The 15,003-nt window shown below is 41.7% G+C and overlaps 6 protein-coding genes across 6 annotated transcripts in view; 5 read left to right on the top strand and 1 right to left on the bottom strand.

Moving 5' to 3' along the window:
- Window positions 1-3,367, top strand: part of CBG00466 — a gene marked incomplete at both ends in the record, with an annotated part of 3,758 nt that extends 391 nt beyond the window's left edge. The window contains 5 exon segments of the mRNA XM_002640862.2: window positions 1,304-1,526; window positions 1,529-1,691; window positions 1,738-1,925; window positions 2,177-3,058; window positions 3,149-3,367. Of these exon segments, the coding sequence (XP_002640908.2) occupies window positions 1,304-1,526; window positions 1,529-1,691; window positions 1,738-1,925; window positions 2,177-3,058; window positions 3,149-3,367 (1,675 nt within the window).
- A 161-nt stretch (window positions 3,368-3,528) lies between these two features.
- On the bottom strand, window positions 3,529-4,756 carry Cbr-mrpl-40 (the record flags this gene model as incomplete). The annotated part of the gene is made up of 4 exons (XM_002640861.1): window positions 3,529-3,777; window positions 4,355-4,421; window positions 4,467-4,597; window positions 4,640-4,756. The coding sequence occupies 4 exons, from the start codon at window positions 4,754-4,756 to the stop codon at window positions 3,529-3,531; spliced, it is 564 nt and encodes a 187-aa protein (XP_002640907.1).
- A 192-nt stretch (window positions 4,757-4,948) lies between these two features.
- On the top strand, window positions 4,949-5,525 carry CBG25814 (the record flags this gene model as incomplete). Its single annotated transcript, XM_045243409.1, has 3 exons — window positions 4,949-4,991; window positions 5,124-5,371; window positions 5,415-5,525. 3 exons carry the CDS (start codon window positions 4,949-4,951, stop codon window positions 5,523-5,525), a joined length of 402 nt encoding a protein of 133 aa, XP_045097923.1.
- A 316-nt stretch (window positions 5,526-5,841) lies between these two features.
- Cbr-attf-3 lies at window positions 5,842-11,024 on the top strand (the record flags this gene model as incomplete). Its single annotated transcript, XM_045243408.1, has 9 exons — window positions 5,842-6,021; window positions 6,068-6,194; window positions 6,260-6,462; window positions 6,653-6,939; window positions 7,064-7,265; window positions 8,211-8,339; window positions 8,385-8,536; window positions 8,609-10,553; window positions 10,734-11,024. 9 exons carry the CDS (start codon window positions 5,842-5,844, stop codon window positions 11,022-11,024), a joined length of 3,516 nt encoding a protein of 1,171 aa, XP_045091524.1.
- A 174-nt stretch (window positions 11,025-11,198) lies between these two features.
- On the top strand, window positions 11,199-12,151 carry Cbr-spt-4 (the record flags this gene model as incomplete). Its single annotated transcript, XM_002640859.1, has 2 exons — window positions 11,199-11,356; window positions 11,947-12,151. 2 exons carry the CDS (start codon window positions 11,199-11,201, stop codon window positions 12,149-12,151), a joined length of 363 nt encoding a protein of 120 aa, XP_002640905.1.
- A 2,298-nt stretch (window positions 12,152-14,449) lies between these two features.
- The window catches only part of CBG00460, a gene marked incomplete at both ends in the record, with an annotated part of 5,978 nt that continues 5,424 nt past the window's right edge, over window positions 14,450-15,003 (top strand). Inside the window, one exon of the mRNA XM_002640857.2 lies at window positions 14,450-14,549. Coding sequence (XP_002640903.2) covers window positions 14,450-14,549 — 100 coding nt within the window. The remainder of the gene's footprint in view (window positions 14,550-15,003) is intronic.

The raw sequence follows: 15,003 nt of genomic DNA, 5'->3' as shown, positions 1-15,003 counted from the left end.
ATCCTACTAAACAAAATGCGAGCTTCATTTTTGTAGTTAACCACGTTTTTCTAGCTATTCTAGTTTTCGAGATATGCGCCTTTAAGGATGACGCCCCTCCGGCAGGGAGAGAATTGGTCTGCTAATTATTTAGCAGGCCAACGCTCTCGTCGCCTGCGTCTCTCGTGGGTCTGCTAAATATTTAGCTTACTAACGCTATCTGCTTTTTTGCCTGCTAACTTGAAAGGCGCATATCTCTAAAACTAAGATAGCTAGAAAAAAGTTGTCAACTACAAAAATGTAGTTCTATTTTTGTTTGGTATTTTCTCAAATTTTCAAACAAATCCTAAAACTTGGAACCTATTTTTTAGGCGTCAAAGTTTTTCTGACCACTCTCAAAGTCCAAAACGCATACTTTGCACTCTCCCGATCATTTGATCTGCCCTCTGCCGATCACCTACACTATCAGTTTATCATTTATCTCTTGTTTACCTCTTTTCTCTCATCAATCTTGCCATTCTTCACGTAGTGAGAAGAGAGATCTATGTGATGGGAAAGAAACAACAAAAAAAAATGTTTCTGATATTTTTGGGTTGATTTTTTTTCTGCAGGGGGCCAAGAAATCAACGTTGTTTGTCACTTTGGGCTATGATTTTTGAAGATAGGCTGCAGGAAAAATGATCTCTGCGGACCAAGGGGTCGAAAATCTTGACTCTAGCTTGAAATTGAAACTTTGGGACTTGATAAAATAGGTTCAAAGTTTAAAGGAATTGTCTGAAATTCTCAAATAATATAAAACAGAAATAGAGCTTCATTTTTCTAGTTGACAACTTTTTCCTAGCTTTTACGGTTTTTGAGATATGCGCCTTTAAAGTTAGGCGACTCCCACCGGCGGCGGCGGCGGCGTAGGGGAGAAGGGAGGCCAACTTTAAAGGCGCATATTTCCACAACTACTTGAGCTAACTGAAATGTGTCAACTAGAAAGTTGTGAAGCTTAAAATATTGCACATTTTTCTAGTTTTCAACTTTTTCATAGCTATCTTGGTTTTTGAGATATGCGCCTTTGAAGTTGTGGCGCCTGGAATTGGGGACTGCTAAAGCAAACAGGGGGCACATGCGACGAGAGCGTGGCCTGCTAATTGTGGACGCTTACTAGAAAAGCGCATATCTCAAAAACCAAGCTAGCTATAAAAAAGTTGTCAACTACAAAAATGAAGCTCGCATTTTGTTCACTAGATCTGATAATTTCAAACCGTCCCAATAATGTTTAGCTAGATTTTTCAAGCTTCAAACTTTGATATCCTCAAACTCTTGAATTTTCCAGCTATCTCTGCCGCACTGACCCACGCGACGTCGCTCGTGTCGAATCGAAGACATGGATGGTGACCAAGGACAAGTACGACTCGGTCTGCCACACTCCAGAAGGCGTCCGTCCAATTATGGGACAATGGATGAGCGAGGAGCAGTTCGGAGTCGAGCTTGACGCTCGTTTCCCAGGCTGCATGGCTGGACGTCCAATGTACGTTGTACCGTACTCCATGGGACCATTGGAGGACCACTTTCCAAAATTGGAATTGAGTTAACTGATTCGTCGTACGTCGTGCTTTGCATGCGTACCATGACTCGTATGGGTCAGAAGGTTATTGATGCGTTGGGAGATCAGGATTTCGTTAGATGCATTCATTCGGTGGGACTTCCACGTCCAGTTAAAGGTGAGAAGGTTACTGTAAAAGATAGTAAACCTGCGCATATTTTTAGCGAAGGTCATCAATCACTGGCCTTGCAACCCAGAGAAGGTGATGATTGCTCATCGTCCAAAGGAGCGTGAGATCTGGTCGTTTGGATCCGGATACGGTGGAAATTCGATTTTGGGAAAGAAGTGCTTCGCGCTTCGTATCGCTTGTAACATTGGAAGAGATGAGGGATGGCTGGCTGAGCACATGTTGGTGAGTTGGAAGTTTAATAATCCAGGAATCCAGGAATCTAAGATTATAGGAGCCTAGGAATCTAAGAATCTAAAAATCCAGGACTCCAGGAATCTCGGACCCTAGATCCTCTAGATCTTAGAACCTCTAGATTCCAGATAATAGATCCTAGATTTTCTAGATCCTAGATCCTAGATCCTCTAGATCCTAGATCCTAAATCCTAGATCCTCTAGATCCTAACCTAGACCTTCTAATCTCTGGAATCTTTCAGATCATGGGTGTCACCAATCCAGAAGGCCAAGAGAAATTCATCGCCGCCGCTTTCCCATCCGCCTGCGGAAAAACCAACCTTGCCATGCTCACCCCAACAATTCCCGGCTGGAAAGTCCGAGTTGTGGGAGACGACATCGCCTGGATGAAGTTCGGAGAAGACGGACGTCTCTACGCCATCAATCCAGAAGCCGGATTCTTCGGTGTCGCTCCAGGAACCTCTCATAAGACCAATGCAATGGCCATGGAATCCTTCCAAAAGAACTCCATCTTCACCAACGTCGCAGAAACCGCCGATGGTGAATATTTCTGGGAGGGTCTTGAGAAGGAGTTGAAGGAGAGAAAGGGATATTCTGAGGAGCAATTGAAGCAATTGGAAATTACCAATTGGCTCGGAGATCGTTGGCACATTGGAGACGAAGGAAAGGCTGCTCATCCAAACTCCAGATTCACTGCTCCAGCCGCTCAGTGCCCAACGATTCATCCAGATTGGGAAGCTCCACAAGGAGTCCCAATCGATGCTATTGTGTTCGGAGGACGTCGTCCAGAGGGTGTCCCATTGGTATTCGAATCCTTCTCTTGGGAGCATGGAATCCTTGTGGGAGCTTTGGTAAAATCTGAGACCACCGCTGCCGCAGAATTCACTGGAAAGAATGTGATGCATGATCCAATGGCAATGCGACCATTCATGGGATACAACTATGGAAAGTACTTGGAGCATTGGATTAAGCTCGGAAAGGCTCCAAACAAGGCTCCAAAGATCTTCCACGTCAACTGGTTCCGTGAGACCAAGGATCATAAGTTCTTGTGGCCTGGATTTGGAGATAACATCCGTGTATTGGATTGGATCCTTAGACGAGTGTCCGGAGATGAAGATATTGCGGTGCGTCTGGGACCCTAACTTGAGGGAGGGGTTGAAGTTAAAAAAAAAACTCACAATAAAAACAATAATATTACAAAAAAAACTTTTCAGCTCGAAACCGCCATCGGATACGTTCCAAAGCGCGGTACCATCAACTTGGACGGTCTACCACGTATCGATTGGAATGAGCTTATGTCGATCCCAAAACCGTACTGGGAGGAGGACATCGACGAGAGCCGACACTTCCTCGACTCCCAAGTCGGCTCCGATCTTCCACAACCGATTCGTGATGAGCTGGATAAGCTCGAGAAGCGAATTCACTCTCTTTAAATCTAATTTTCTCTATTCAATTTGTACAATATTAAATGCCTCCCTGCTTCCTAAATTGTAGAAAACCTTCGCTACATTTTAATAAATCTATTTTAGTTACTAAAAATCTACAAAACAGAACAAAAAATCGCTAATACCCATAAAAAACAAAAAATTAGCATTTAGGCCGCCCAATTCCTAGTCGTATCAATGTAGTCGCCATCAGGTGCCACGTAGTTCTTGATGGGCGGAGTCAGCGATGGACCTTGAATGGTGAGTGGCAAATCGTTGGGTGCTGGTTGAACGGCAGCGGTGTAAAGCGTCGGGGAGAGCTTCTTCAGTTCGGAAAGAGCCTTTCGTTGAGATTCGATGGCTCCACGGATCCATGCGTCGTCTTCTCGTTGGAGAGCCTGACGGGAGCGACTGTAGTCCTGGAGAATAGAACAAAATTGGTTAAAAATTGAAATAAAATTTGATTGTTCTGTAAAAATTCGGATTTTAGGCAAAAAAGTGAGTAGAAATGGTGAAAAAATGACGAAAAACGGATGAAAATGAAGGAAGTTGGACGTCGAGAACATTAGCAGACCCATTTCTCTTTCACTCTCTGCGTCTCATGGGTCTGCTAGTGTTTAGGCGAGTCACAAACACTAGCAGACCCACGAGAGACGCAGAGAAACAAGAGCGTGGGTCTGCTAATTTTTACGGAAGCCATAACACTAGCAGACCCACGAGAAGCAGAGAAAGAAAGAGAACGCGTGGGCCTGCTAGCTATTTAGCAGACCCACGAGAGACGTAGAGAAACGAGAGAGTGGGTCTGCTAGTGTTGTTGGCTTGCGAAAACATTAGCAGGCCCATGAGAGACGCAGAGAAACGAGAACGTGGGTCTGCTAATGTTTTCATAGGCCAGCTTTGTTCATTTTCATCCGGTTTTCGTCATTTTTTTCACTATTTTCACTCAAAGTTTTCACTAAAATTCAAATTTTGCAACGCTAACGATTGAATTCTCACCTTCAACGCCACCGCTCGCTCATCAACCTGCTCCAAACTGAGCTCGGTGGGTGGTCGACGGCGTTCTCTGCAAAAAAGAGCGTAAAATTTGAAATTTAGGGATTTTTCTCACTCAATATTCTTGGCCGATTTCACATCCAACGTCAGCTCATCCACTGGCTTCGGCTTTTTTGAGTGTTTTTGCATTTGGCGAATTTCTTTTTCGAGGCGCTTTCGGCGACGAGCTTCTCGTTGTTTGGCGACCTATAACTATTTTAATTAGGGTAATTAAGCTTAATTTATTACCTCCGGATCAATTTTCTTCTGTCTTTTCATGAAAACCGACGAAGCATTTGGAATTGTTTGATGGATGGAGCGAATTGGTTGGAGAGAGAGTTTTGCCAGATTCGATAAGAGACTCATTTCTGAAATTTCGTCTTTTAATTAGGGGTAATTATCGTCTTAATTAGAGATAATCAAGCTTTAAAAGCACGAAAAAAAGTTACAAACGACACTCCGCCCCTCGCGTTGTTTAGCGGAAAACTTTTTTTTCTTTTTTTCTCTGCGTCTCTCACTTTTTGCTTTTTTTGAGCTAATTTTTATATTTTTCAAGCTATGAACACAATTTTCGAGGAGGATGAAGAAGAAATAGAGTCAGGTGAGAGAAATATTGTGAAAATCGAGAGAATTAGAGAAACTTTTAAAAATTATTTTTTCACAAAATTCGAGAGAAAATTAAAATTTCTAGTGTTTTTTGACCCATTTTTCGCTTTAAAATTTAATTTTTCAGAAGCCGGACCTTCTACCTCGACCCTGGAGTCTCCTAACGACTATCAAACCGGAGTGGTTGAAAAATACATCAAGGAGCGGAAAAAGGCTCAAAAATCCTCTCAAAATTTAATTTTCAAAAAAACAAAGCCCCCGAAATGGATTTGCACAGTTCAGAATTGTAAATGGGGTGGGAGGAGCATGGAAATGATGACTAGTCATCTCAAAAAGTGTCATCCTGGAGAAACGGGTACTCAATTCGCTTTAGAAGTGTGTTTAAAACGATTTTTGGTAGGCAAATTCAAAATTTCAGACAAAATTTCACTATGACAGCAGCCGGAAAGGATCGCTGAAACATATCAAGACGAAAATCAAGGAGAAAATTGTAATAGACGAATTAGGAGAGAAAATCAAGGATCTTTGAATTTTAATTATTTATTTTAAAATGTAAATAAATGTGTTTTATCGTATTTTTACATTTTTCTTTGCTTTTTCTGCAAAAAAAACGGCAAAAAATCCCGAAATAAAAGTAAAAATTAAAGGCGCACACTTTTTCCCGTCCGTTGGGTCTCGCCGCGCTCGCGCAACGACACTCCGCTCGTCACGATGCGACGCGTTGTTTAGCTTTGTTTTTCTCTCCGTCTCTCGTTTCGTATTTGAAAAATCCTTTTTTCTCACTGAAAAAAAGAAAAAATTGACATGAAAAATGAAAAATTCGCAGAATTAAAACAAAACTCACAATGGAAGAAGAGGAAATCGATGTGGAATCCTTCGATGATGCAAATTTGGAGTCCGCGGAAACCGATTTTCCCTGCGAACACTGCAAATTCGTCGGAAAATCCGCTAGAACCCTGACAAGACACAAAAATCAGGCTCATGCGCAGATTCACGAGATTAAAGTGCGCTCGTCTCGCGGCAGAGTGTGTAGAAAATTTTAGATCAAAGGAAAATATGAGCTTTTTTCAGGGAAGACGGAAAAAAGAGGAATTCGAGGTGGAAAATCCGCCAATTCCAGCCCGTCGAGTGACCACAAAAGAGCTTCTAGGCGGTCGGAAGAGGCCCAAGACAGTCCCAATCGATGATTCAGCATTGAGTAATTTTTTGTTTAAAAATATTTGTTGGAATTTTTTTCAATTTTTTAATTAAAAAAATGTTCAGGAACCAACCAAGAGGCTTCTAGACTCCTAGAAATGGGTCTTATCACTGCTGAAACTTCAATTGGTGAATATCTACGTCGTGGTGGTGGTGGCGGGGAACACTATTTGGCAGATGATATGGATCCAGAGGAGATGATTGTGGGGGAAGAGGTGGTTATTGGGGAGCACGATGTTTTGGAAGGCGAGGAAGAGATTCCGTCGAGGGTGAGCCTTGAAAATCGCCGAACTTTGACCATAGATGTTCATTGGAATTGCGGAGCATCGTTGCGTAATTTCGGAGCATCGTTTGCCGCCTTTCAACAATTTTGAGGCTATAATTAAGCGTTTCATGCCAAATTTAAGCTATTTTTAGATTATAATTGAGCTTTTAAGGACCCAATTTCGCTATTTTTAGAAATTCCCTCAACTAAAACCCCGTCGCTACTCTGATAAGCTACCCGAACGTATAACCATTGGAGATCCTCAAGGAAAATACAAATGCTACATCAAAGGATGCGAATGGCGCGGCGGATATCGATCCCTCCGAATGGACCATATCAAAGCGCTCCATCCGGACTGGAAAATGCCATCCAGATATATACTACAGCGAATTACGAAAAACGGAGAATACAAAGAGGACGAAGAGCACATTCCACCGTTTGCGTGCGGAGTGGAAGGATGTGATTGGAGGGGGAACTTTAGGTAAGCAAATTTTTTGAAATTAGAAGATTTTTATGTGTCTAATTCGAAAAAAAAATGGTTCAGAACTGATTTAGAACGTTTTTAAACAGCAAAATGGGTCTAAATTCAAAAAAATCGATTCCAGAGCTTCCCGATCAGCTCACATGAGAAAGAATCACCCGGAGGAGCATGCGGCGAAGAAAAAACTGGCTCCTGGCTACAATTGTAATGGCGACCACCCCTGTCATATTCCATCGTGTGGTTGGAGAGGATGGTCCAGGTCCACGAGATCGGCGCATTTGAAAAAAGCACATCCCGGGTATAGGCCAGAGGATAATCGAGTTTTGGTTAGTTTAAAATGCTTAAAATTAAGGAATATCAGCTAAAACAAAGTTTATATTCAAATTCGGGATGGAGTTCAAGTTAGAATCATAATTTTCGTCCACCAAAGGTCTAACCTCGTGCAAATGAGTTGAAAGATTTACAACTAAAACACCTCTAGGATTGAAATTATCAGTTTGTTATGAACTTTGGAGATAGAATAGATTTTTCTATAGCTAAATCAAGTCTGGAATCATTATTTTCAGCCAAAAAGAGCCTAGAATGAGAAATTTCAGCAAAAATGCCGAAAAAACAAAAAATTCCGTTGCATATTTAGTCCAGAATTGTCAAAACACCGTTAGAATCAAAACTAACAGTCGAAATGACCCCAGGATCGGTTTTCTCGCCAAAATTCAAGTTAGAATAGGGTTTTCTATAGCTAAATCAGGCCTGAAATCTGTATTTTCAGCCAAAATGAGCCCAATTCCAGAAAGAAATGCCGAAAAATAGAGGTTTTCGCTTCAAAATTAGTCTATAATGATGTTTGAAAACATTAGCAGACTTATTTCTCTGCGTCTCGTTGGTCTGCTAGTGTTTACGCAAGCCAAAAACATTAGCAGACCCACGAGACGCAAAGAAAGAGAGAGCGCGTGGGCCTGCTAGCTAGTTAGCAGGCCAACGAGAGACGCAGGCGACGAGAGTGTGGGTCTGCTAATGTTTCTGAAAGCCAGAAACATTAGCAGACCACTTTTCTCTCCGTCTCGTGTGTCTGCTATTGTGTCCGCAAGCCAAAAACACTAGCAGACCCATTTTTCTGCGTCTCTCGTTAGTCGACTCAAACATTAGCAGACCCATTTCTCTGCGTCTCGTGGTGTCTGCTAATGTTTCAAGCCAGCCAGCTTCCTTCATTTACTTTCCCTTTTCATAATTTTTCCATATCTTTCAACCAATTTTTAATTCTGTTTTTCCAGATGGTCCTTTCCTGCTCCTTCTGTGATCTCTCCTTCAACACCTATCCCCTTCTCGTCGATCACATAGCCAGCCACGGTGGCGTTGGACTCCACGTCGAGCATTTTTTCAGCTCCAGACAAGATTTCGAGGTATCAAAAGCTGTTAGAAACTTCAAGAACCTCTGAATTTTGCAGGATTGGATGCGTCGAATCGAACAGCACTACTCGATTGCACTGGAGCGACACGATCCGTGTGATCCGTCGGATAGTCAACAGGAGCAGACCATTTATTATTATCATTGTAGTATAGTCGGCGTTCGAGGGACACAGTTGGCAAATAATGCGAGGTAATTTTAAATTTTTTGAGCTATTTCTTATTATTTTCAGCCTTTTTAGCACCAAAAACGTCTAACTTTCAGAACATTCACTCATAATCACCACCACTACCTCAAGCACCGCTCCAAACAACTTCTAACCCGCCAGAAAAGCGATTGCTCAGCTCATTTGGAAGTTCGCGAGAACTTTGTAGACGGCTCCCTCCATGTAAAAGGCACTCTGGAGCACACTGGCCACCGTTTTGGCACCCCATTGCTCAGAATGCTTCCCCCTGAACGTCAATTATTCTGTAACCTTGTTGATTGGAAGCACTCTGGAGGCACCGAATTCCAAGCGCTAGATGTCGTGGATCAGCTGACAAGTCACGATGGTTATGCGATGGAGAATTATGAGCCAGCGAAAGAGGTGACTCTGATGGATCCCCTAGATCAGAATCCGTTGATTTCAATGAGAATTTTGATATCACAATCGGATCCGGAGTGCTGTTTCTCTGTGAAATTCGACGAGTACAACCTTCAGAAAATGTCGTTTGGCTATCAAAACGAAGAAATGCAGAAGGCGTGGCACGATTTTGGACCCAACGGCATTGTTACCATCGACACGGATCTCATTGACTTTTGCCACGTGTCACTCACCCAGTATACGGTACTTTTGTTGGATGATAACAGCGTTCCGAGGTGTGCAATGATGTATCTAACGACGGATGCGGGTACGGGTCCAGAAACTGTGATAAATCGATTGATAGAATTGGATGGAAGAGCTCCAAAGATATTCGTCACGGATCCTTCTCAATGTTGGGTGGATTTGATTCAAAAAGCCTATGAAACCAGCAGCAGCCCTCCCAAAGTCTTTATCAGCGAGTGGAGTTTGATAGATTATTGGTCTGCTAAAGTTCAAGAATTCGTTGAAAACGATCTGGACCTTTTTTCCCTGATTGCGGCTCTCCGACGATCGCTGAGGACTGAGGAACCAGTTCAGCTTTATTCATTCTTCGTGGAGCTTCTAGAAGCGTGCTACGAGTGTGGATTCGATAATCTGGCTTCGTTCTTCGATTCCCAACTATCAGATCCAGAATATTTCAAACGATGGAGCCCCTTGAATCGTTCTGGCGACGCTAGCCATCTCTACGTAAGACTTGGTGTCGCTTCTCGGACACTGAGGGACATGTATTTGGGCCTGGAGGAAATTCCACGCGTCGATCAATGGTTCGCTTATGCCACTAAACGAATTCAAGACTTTAACTCGGTCGAATCCACTCACGCCTACTCTACAAAGCCTATTGAGCATCCAAGGAAGTTCTACTACGGTAGTGTTGATGTCGATCAGCCGGAAGAGGTGATTTACGAAGAGGAGGAAATTCTGGCCGGCGAGGTGGTGGAAGAGGAAATTATAGGCCATGAGATTCAAGAGGAGTTGACGCTTCAAGAGGGAGAGGAGCTGATTTATGAGGAGATTGAGGAGCCAGATCTTTATCAGGAGCAAGAACGAGTCCAAAAACGTCCAGAAGCTTCTGGAAATGGCCCGAAAACTCTAGAAATGATGGAGACAGAAGAGCAAGTTGTGGAAGTGGTCGATGAAAGGTTGAATAATGTGTCGAAAATCCCACCACATCGTCTAAGGATCTCAGAATTGCCGAAAATCCCAGAACCACCTCCAATTCGTCGTCGAGAAACCACGAAATCAGTGATTAGAAGTCGCCCAAAAAGGGATCGATTCGCGGATCTACGGGATTGCCCTCCAGAAGTGATGCGAGCGATCGCTGCACACGCCATAGCTTATGATGGTCGTCGAAAAGAGCAAAGCCCATTTATGTTCGTCCCAGAGGCGGCGAAAATGGCGACGAATGGAACGCCAAGCGTACCAACACCCGATATGCGTCCGTTTGGAGCGCCGGCGGCTCGTCGGATGACGCCAGCGCAGATGACGTCGATTCAGGAGCAGCGGAGGCTGAAGAGAGATCAACAGAAATGGTATCGGAGAGGAGAAGAGGGTGAAGAAGGAGACGTAGAAGAGGAGATCGTGGAGGAGGTAGTGGAAGAAGACGAGGTGCAGTACTATTTTGAACATTTTTAGGGAATCCGAGAATTTTGAGCACCTTTTGAATCCCATTTTTGCTCAAAAATAGTCAATTTCTCGCTCAAAATCCTTTAAAGAATTGGTATTTTGGGTTATTTTGACTCTAAAAATTTGAATTTTCGATGTTTTCAGCCATCCTCCCCTCCGCCAAAATATATTCCACCCCACCGCTTGCCACGTGGCACCACAACCACCGCCATCCACCAGCAGCATCATGAAGAGGTAGTTGAAGAAGAAGATTACGATCCAGATGCAGTTCCAATTTATGAAGAAGTCGTTGAATATATTCACGACGACGAAGAAGAGGGTATTTACGAGGAACACGTGGCTTATGATCATCCAGATGCGATGGTTGTCCATGAAGAAGAAGTCGTTGACGTCGACGACAGTCAGCCCTGTACATCGTCATCTATGTATCGTTAATATTTTACAGTTTGATCTCTATACCTTGAAATCTAATCATAAATGTCTTTATCCTATTTTTTTTCCTCAACTTTCTATCAATTTTTACGAGTTTTTTTCAAAAGAAAATCTCATTTTTACCTGATCCCTGACTTTTTTCTTATATTTTTTTATCCCCTTTAAGAAGATTCCAGAATGGCCGCCTCGATCCCAAGCGATTTGCGTAATCTGCGCGCCTGCCTCCTTTGCTCGCTTATCAAATCCGTCGACGCGTTTCAAACCGATGGATGTGAGAATTGTGATGAGGTGTTGCACTTGAAGGGTGACGAAGAGAAAGTTTATGATTGCACCAGGTAGAAAATAGCGAAAATTTGAGGAAAAATGGTGAAAAAATGACGAAAATCGAGTGGAAATGAGCAGAGTTAGGCGAGAAATAGGAAATTTGGGTCTGCTAATGTTTTTGGCTTGCGGAAACATTAGCAGACCCACGAGACGGAGAGGAATGGGTCTGCTAATGTTTGAGTCGACTAACGAGAGACGCAGAAAAACGGGTCTGCTAATGTTTTTGGCTTGCGGGAACAATAGCAGCCCCACGAGACGGAGAGAAAAGTGGTCTGCTAATGTTTGAATCGACCAACGAGAGACGCAGAGAAATGGGTCTGCTAATGTTTTTGGCTTGCGAAAACACTAGCAGACCCATGCTCTCGCCGCCTGCGTCTCTCGTTGGCCTGCTAAATAGCTAGCAGACCCACGCGCTCTCTTTCTCTGCGTCTAGTGGGTCTGCTAGGGTATTTGGCTTGCGGAAACATTAGCAGGCCAACGAGACGCAGAGAAAATGAGGGAAAATGGGTCTGCTAATGTTTTAGGAAGCCATTTCCATCCTTTTTTCATGATTTTTTCACTATTTTCAGCCAACTTTTCGCTTAAAATTCAAAATTTTCAGCGCCAACTACGACGGTATGATCGCGGCGATGAGCAACGACGATTCGTGGGTGTGCAAGTGGCAAAAGATGCAACGACGCGTGAAGGGCATCTACGCGATTAGTGTCTCCGGATCGCTGCCCAGCAACGTGGTCAGCGATTTGAAGAGCATGGGAGTACGGTACAAGGCGAATCAGCGCGACTACTCGATTCAGGCCAAGAAATAATGATTTGGATTTTTCTGTGATAATGATCTCCTTTCTTTCTCTCTTTTTATCATATTATATTTTATTCTGTGCCTACTAAACCTTTTTTGAAATTGTATTCTCATTTTTGCAATTGATTTTCAGATCTCAATTTTCAGCAACCATAATTCTTCTTATTTCTTCCTCGGAGTATCTTGGAGGCTCTCAGCGCTCCTATGAGCTCCTCAAACCCCCCGAGCACACACTGAACGATTCTGAGCCATCCCAACCAACACGTCTCAGATGCCAACTTTCTTGTTACAACACAATCCGAATCTCTCTGCGTCTCCTCTAATCGAGTACTCTCTCGCTTCTCTGCGTCTCTCCATTGGCTGCACTATCTCCACCAAAAATTCGGATAGCAGATCATCATCTCAACATCCCTCCGCCCACCCACGGCAACTTTTCCCATCGCTTCTTCTCTGATTTCTCTGCGTCTCTTCACTTTTTGTTTATTATCACTTTTTTCTTTTTCTCGCCCCCTCATCACTGATATTAGCAACGCTTACTGATAGCTGCCTTGCCACGTGGATTTTTGTAATCGCGTTTTTTGGGTTACTGTGTCCAAGCCCATGTTTGGAGACCTAAATATCTAGATTTGGCTTGTTGAGAGCTTCAAAATGAGTATAATCATGACCATATTTGAGAAATGTTGATTTTCAAGAGTTTAAAGGCGCATTGTGGTCTTTTGGAGGAAGTAGTTTTTCCATATTTGTCATGTCAAGAGCTTCAAAATGAGTATAATCATAACTCACTTTCTCAGAATTTGCTTTTTTCGGACCCCTATGTGCCTTTAAAGTGAATTTTCAAAGTGGGCGGAGCGTAGTCGTGTTTATACTCATTTTGAAGCTTTTTACATGGTAAAATCAAATCAAACGAAAAATTTAAATAAAAATTAGTAATTAAGAAGTTATGACCATTTTGAATTGCAAAAAATATATTGAAACCTTTTTTTTAAATCACAACTTGGCTATTTTTCATCATTTCAAATTTAGATTTATATTTCTGAAAATGCCTTGTCCAGAACTTCAAAATGAGCATAAATATGATATGATTTGAAACATTTTTGTAGTTTCTGAGTTCTATGCGCCTTTAAGAGGTCATCTGGAATTGAAATCACCGTAACTTGCTTAGTGTTGATCTGATTTCGATCAAATTTATATTTCTAGATTTAGCTATGTTTGGGCTACAAAATGAGTATAATCGGGTCCTACTTTCTTAAATTTTGATTTTTTGGACCCCCATGCGCCTTTAAAGTCTAAAAAACCAAGTTGAGCAATCCTATTCATGTTTATACTCATTTCGAAGCTCCAAACCTCGTGAATCCTAAAATTGTATTTTCACCAAGTTTAGACCGATATCAGACGAGATACTGCTATGCGACATTCTAGGCCTCCACCTTTGCATTGAAAATAGTCATAAATCAATCAGTTTTCGACCAAATTCAAAAACTTGACTAGTTTCTTGTTCAGCTTGTTAGGAGCTTTAAAATGAGCATAATCATGACCTACTTTCCCAGAGTTTCTTTTTTGACTTTTGAGCCCCCTATGCGCCTTTAAAGTCAAAAATTAAAATTGAACCTAGTTGTGTTTACGCTCATTTTGAAGCTCTCAACAAGCCAAGTTTAATGCAATAAAGAGATTATGACAAAAATCAAAAATTGAGAAGTTATGAGCAATTTCATAGAAAACCTAGTCATGTTTATACTCATTTTGAAGCTTGGAAAATGGGGTTTTTCAATTTTCAAGAAGTTTACCATGAAATTTGAAGCCCAAATTTTAAAAAACATAAAAAGTATTCCGTTCCGTTCCCCTCGAAACATAGCATATATTTCTGCGGGGTTTTGGGGGAGAAGGCAACTCTTAGTACACAAACACACACACACATACATTTACAACTAGATTTCCTTTGTTTGTCTGCCGTCTCTCATTTCTCTACACTCTCTCGTCACTGGCCGTTTGTCCTTCTGTCTCCAGAGGGGAGGCCGAATACAAATGTCCCTTTTGACCCTTTTCTCTCCTCTTGCTTCTTTTTCTTTTTATATTTTTATCATAATACATTTTCTCTGCTTGTCTAATTCTCTTCAATTTGTGTTATATATATATTTTTTTAACTTTTCGAAAATTCCAAAGTATTGATTTTTGAAGTTATAGGGTACAACAGACTCGCGAGAAGCAGTAGAAGCCTAGCAAGGATTCCGGTAAGAAGTTAATTTTAAATTTTAATTAAAAATTTGAATTAAAATTCAAAAATTCAAATTTGGCGCCAATTTTTCCAGAAATGGCTTTATCTGCGACCTACCATGCGCACAAGCCCAATGTGCCCATTATTATGGAAGATGTGTTCGGATGGGTGCGAGAAGGGAATGCTTTCCAGGTTAGTTGGATTTGGCGGAAAATGAGCTTGAAACTGAGCCAAAATACGATTATTTTAAACTATGGAATTTTTGAAAAAAAACTTTCCCAAAAAAATTTTTGGAACATTTTTAGAAATCGAGTTCTAACCTGTTTATTTTTGATTTCTCTTCTATTCGAGTTTTATTATTGAACTCAGCTAGTTTTGAGCTTCGAAATGAGTATAATCATGACTATATTCGATGAATTTTGAAATTTGACTTTAAAGGCGCATAGGGTGCCCAAAAAAAGCGAAAATCGATGTCGAAGGAAAGTAGGTCATGATTATACTTATTTTAAAGCTCTATGCAAGACGTTTTCAGATCTAGTAATCAAATTTCAAAAACGTGAAAATAACCAAGTTATGATCACAAAAAATTTTTGATGTTTTTCAGAAATCCAAAATGCTCATAACTTGGTCGTTTTTGATTTTCTCAATTT

This window comes from Caenorhabditis briggsae, assembly GCF_000004555.2.
Source record: "Caenorhabditis briggsae complete genome, chrIII, whole genome shotgun sequence".
Lineage (NCBI taxonomy): Eukaryota > Metazoa > Nematoda > Chromadorea > Rhabditida > Rhabditidae > Caenorhabditis > Caenorhabditis briggsae.
Note: the sequence above shows the minus strand (reverse complement) of the source record. Positions and strands in the feature narration are given on the sequence as shown.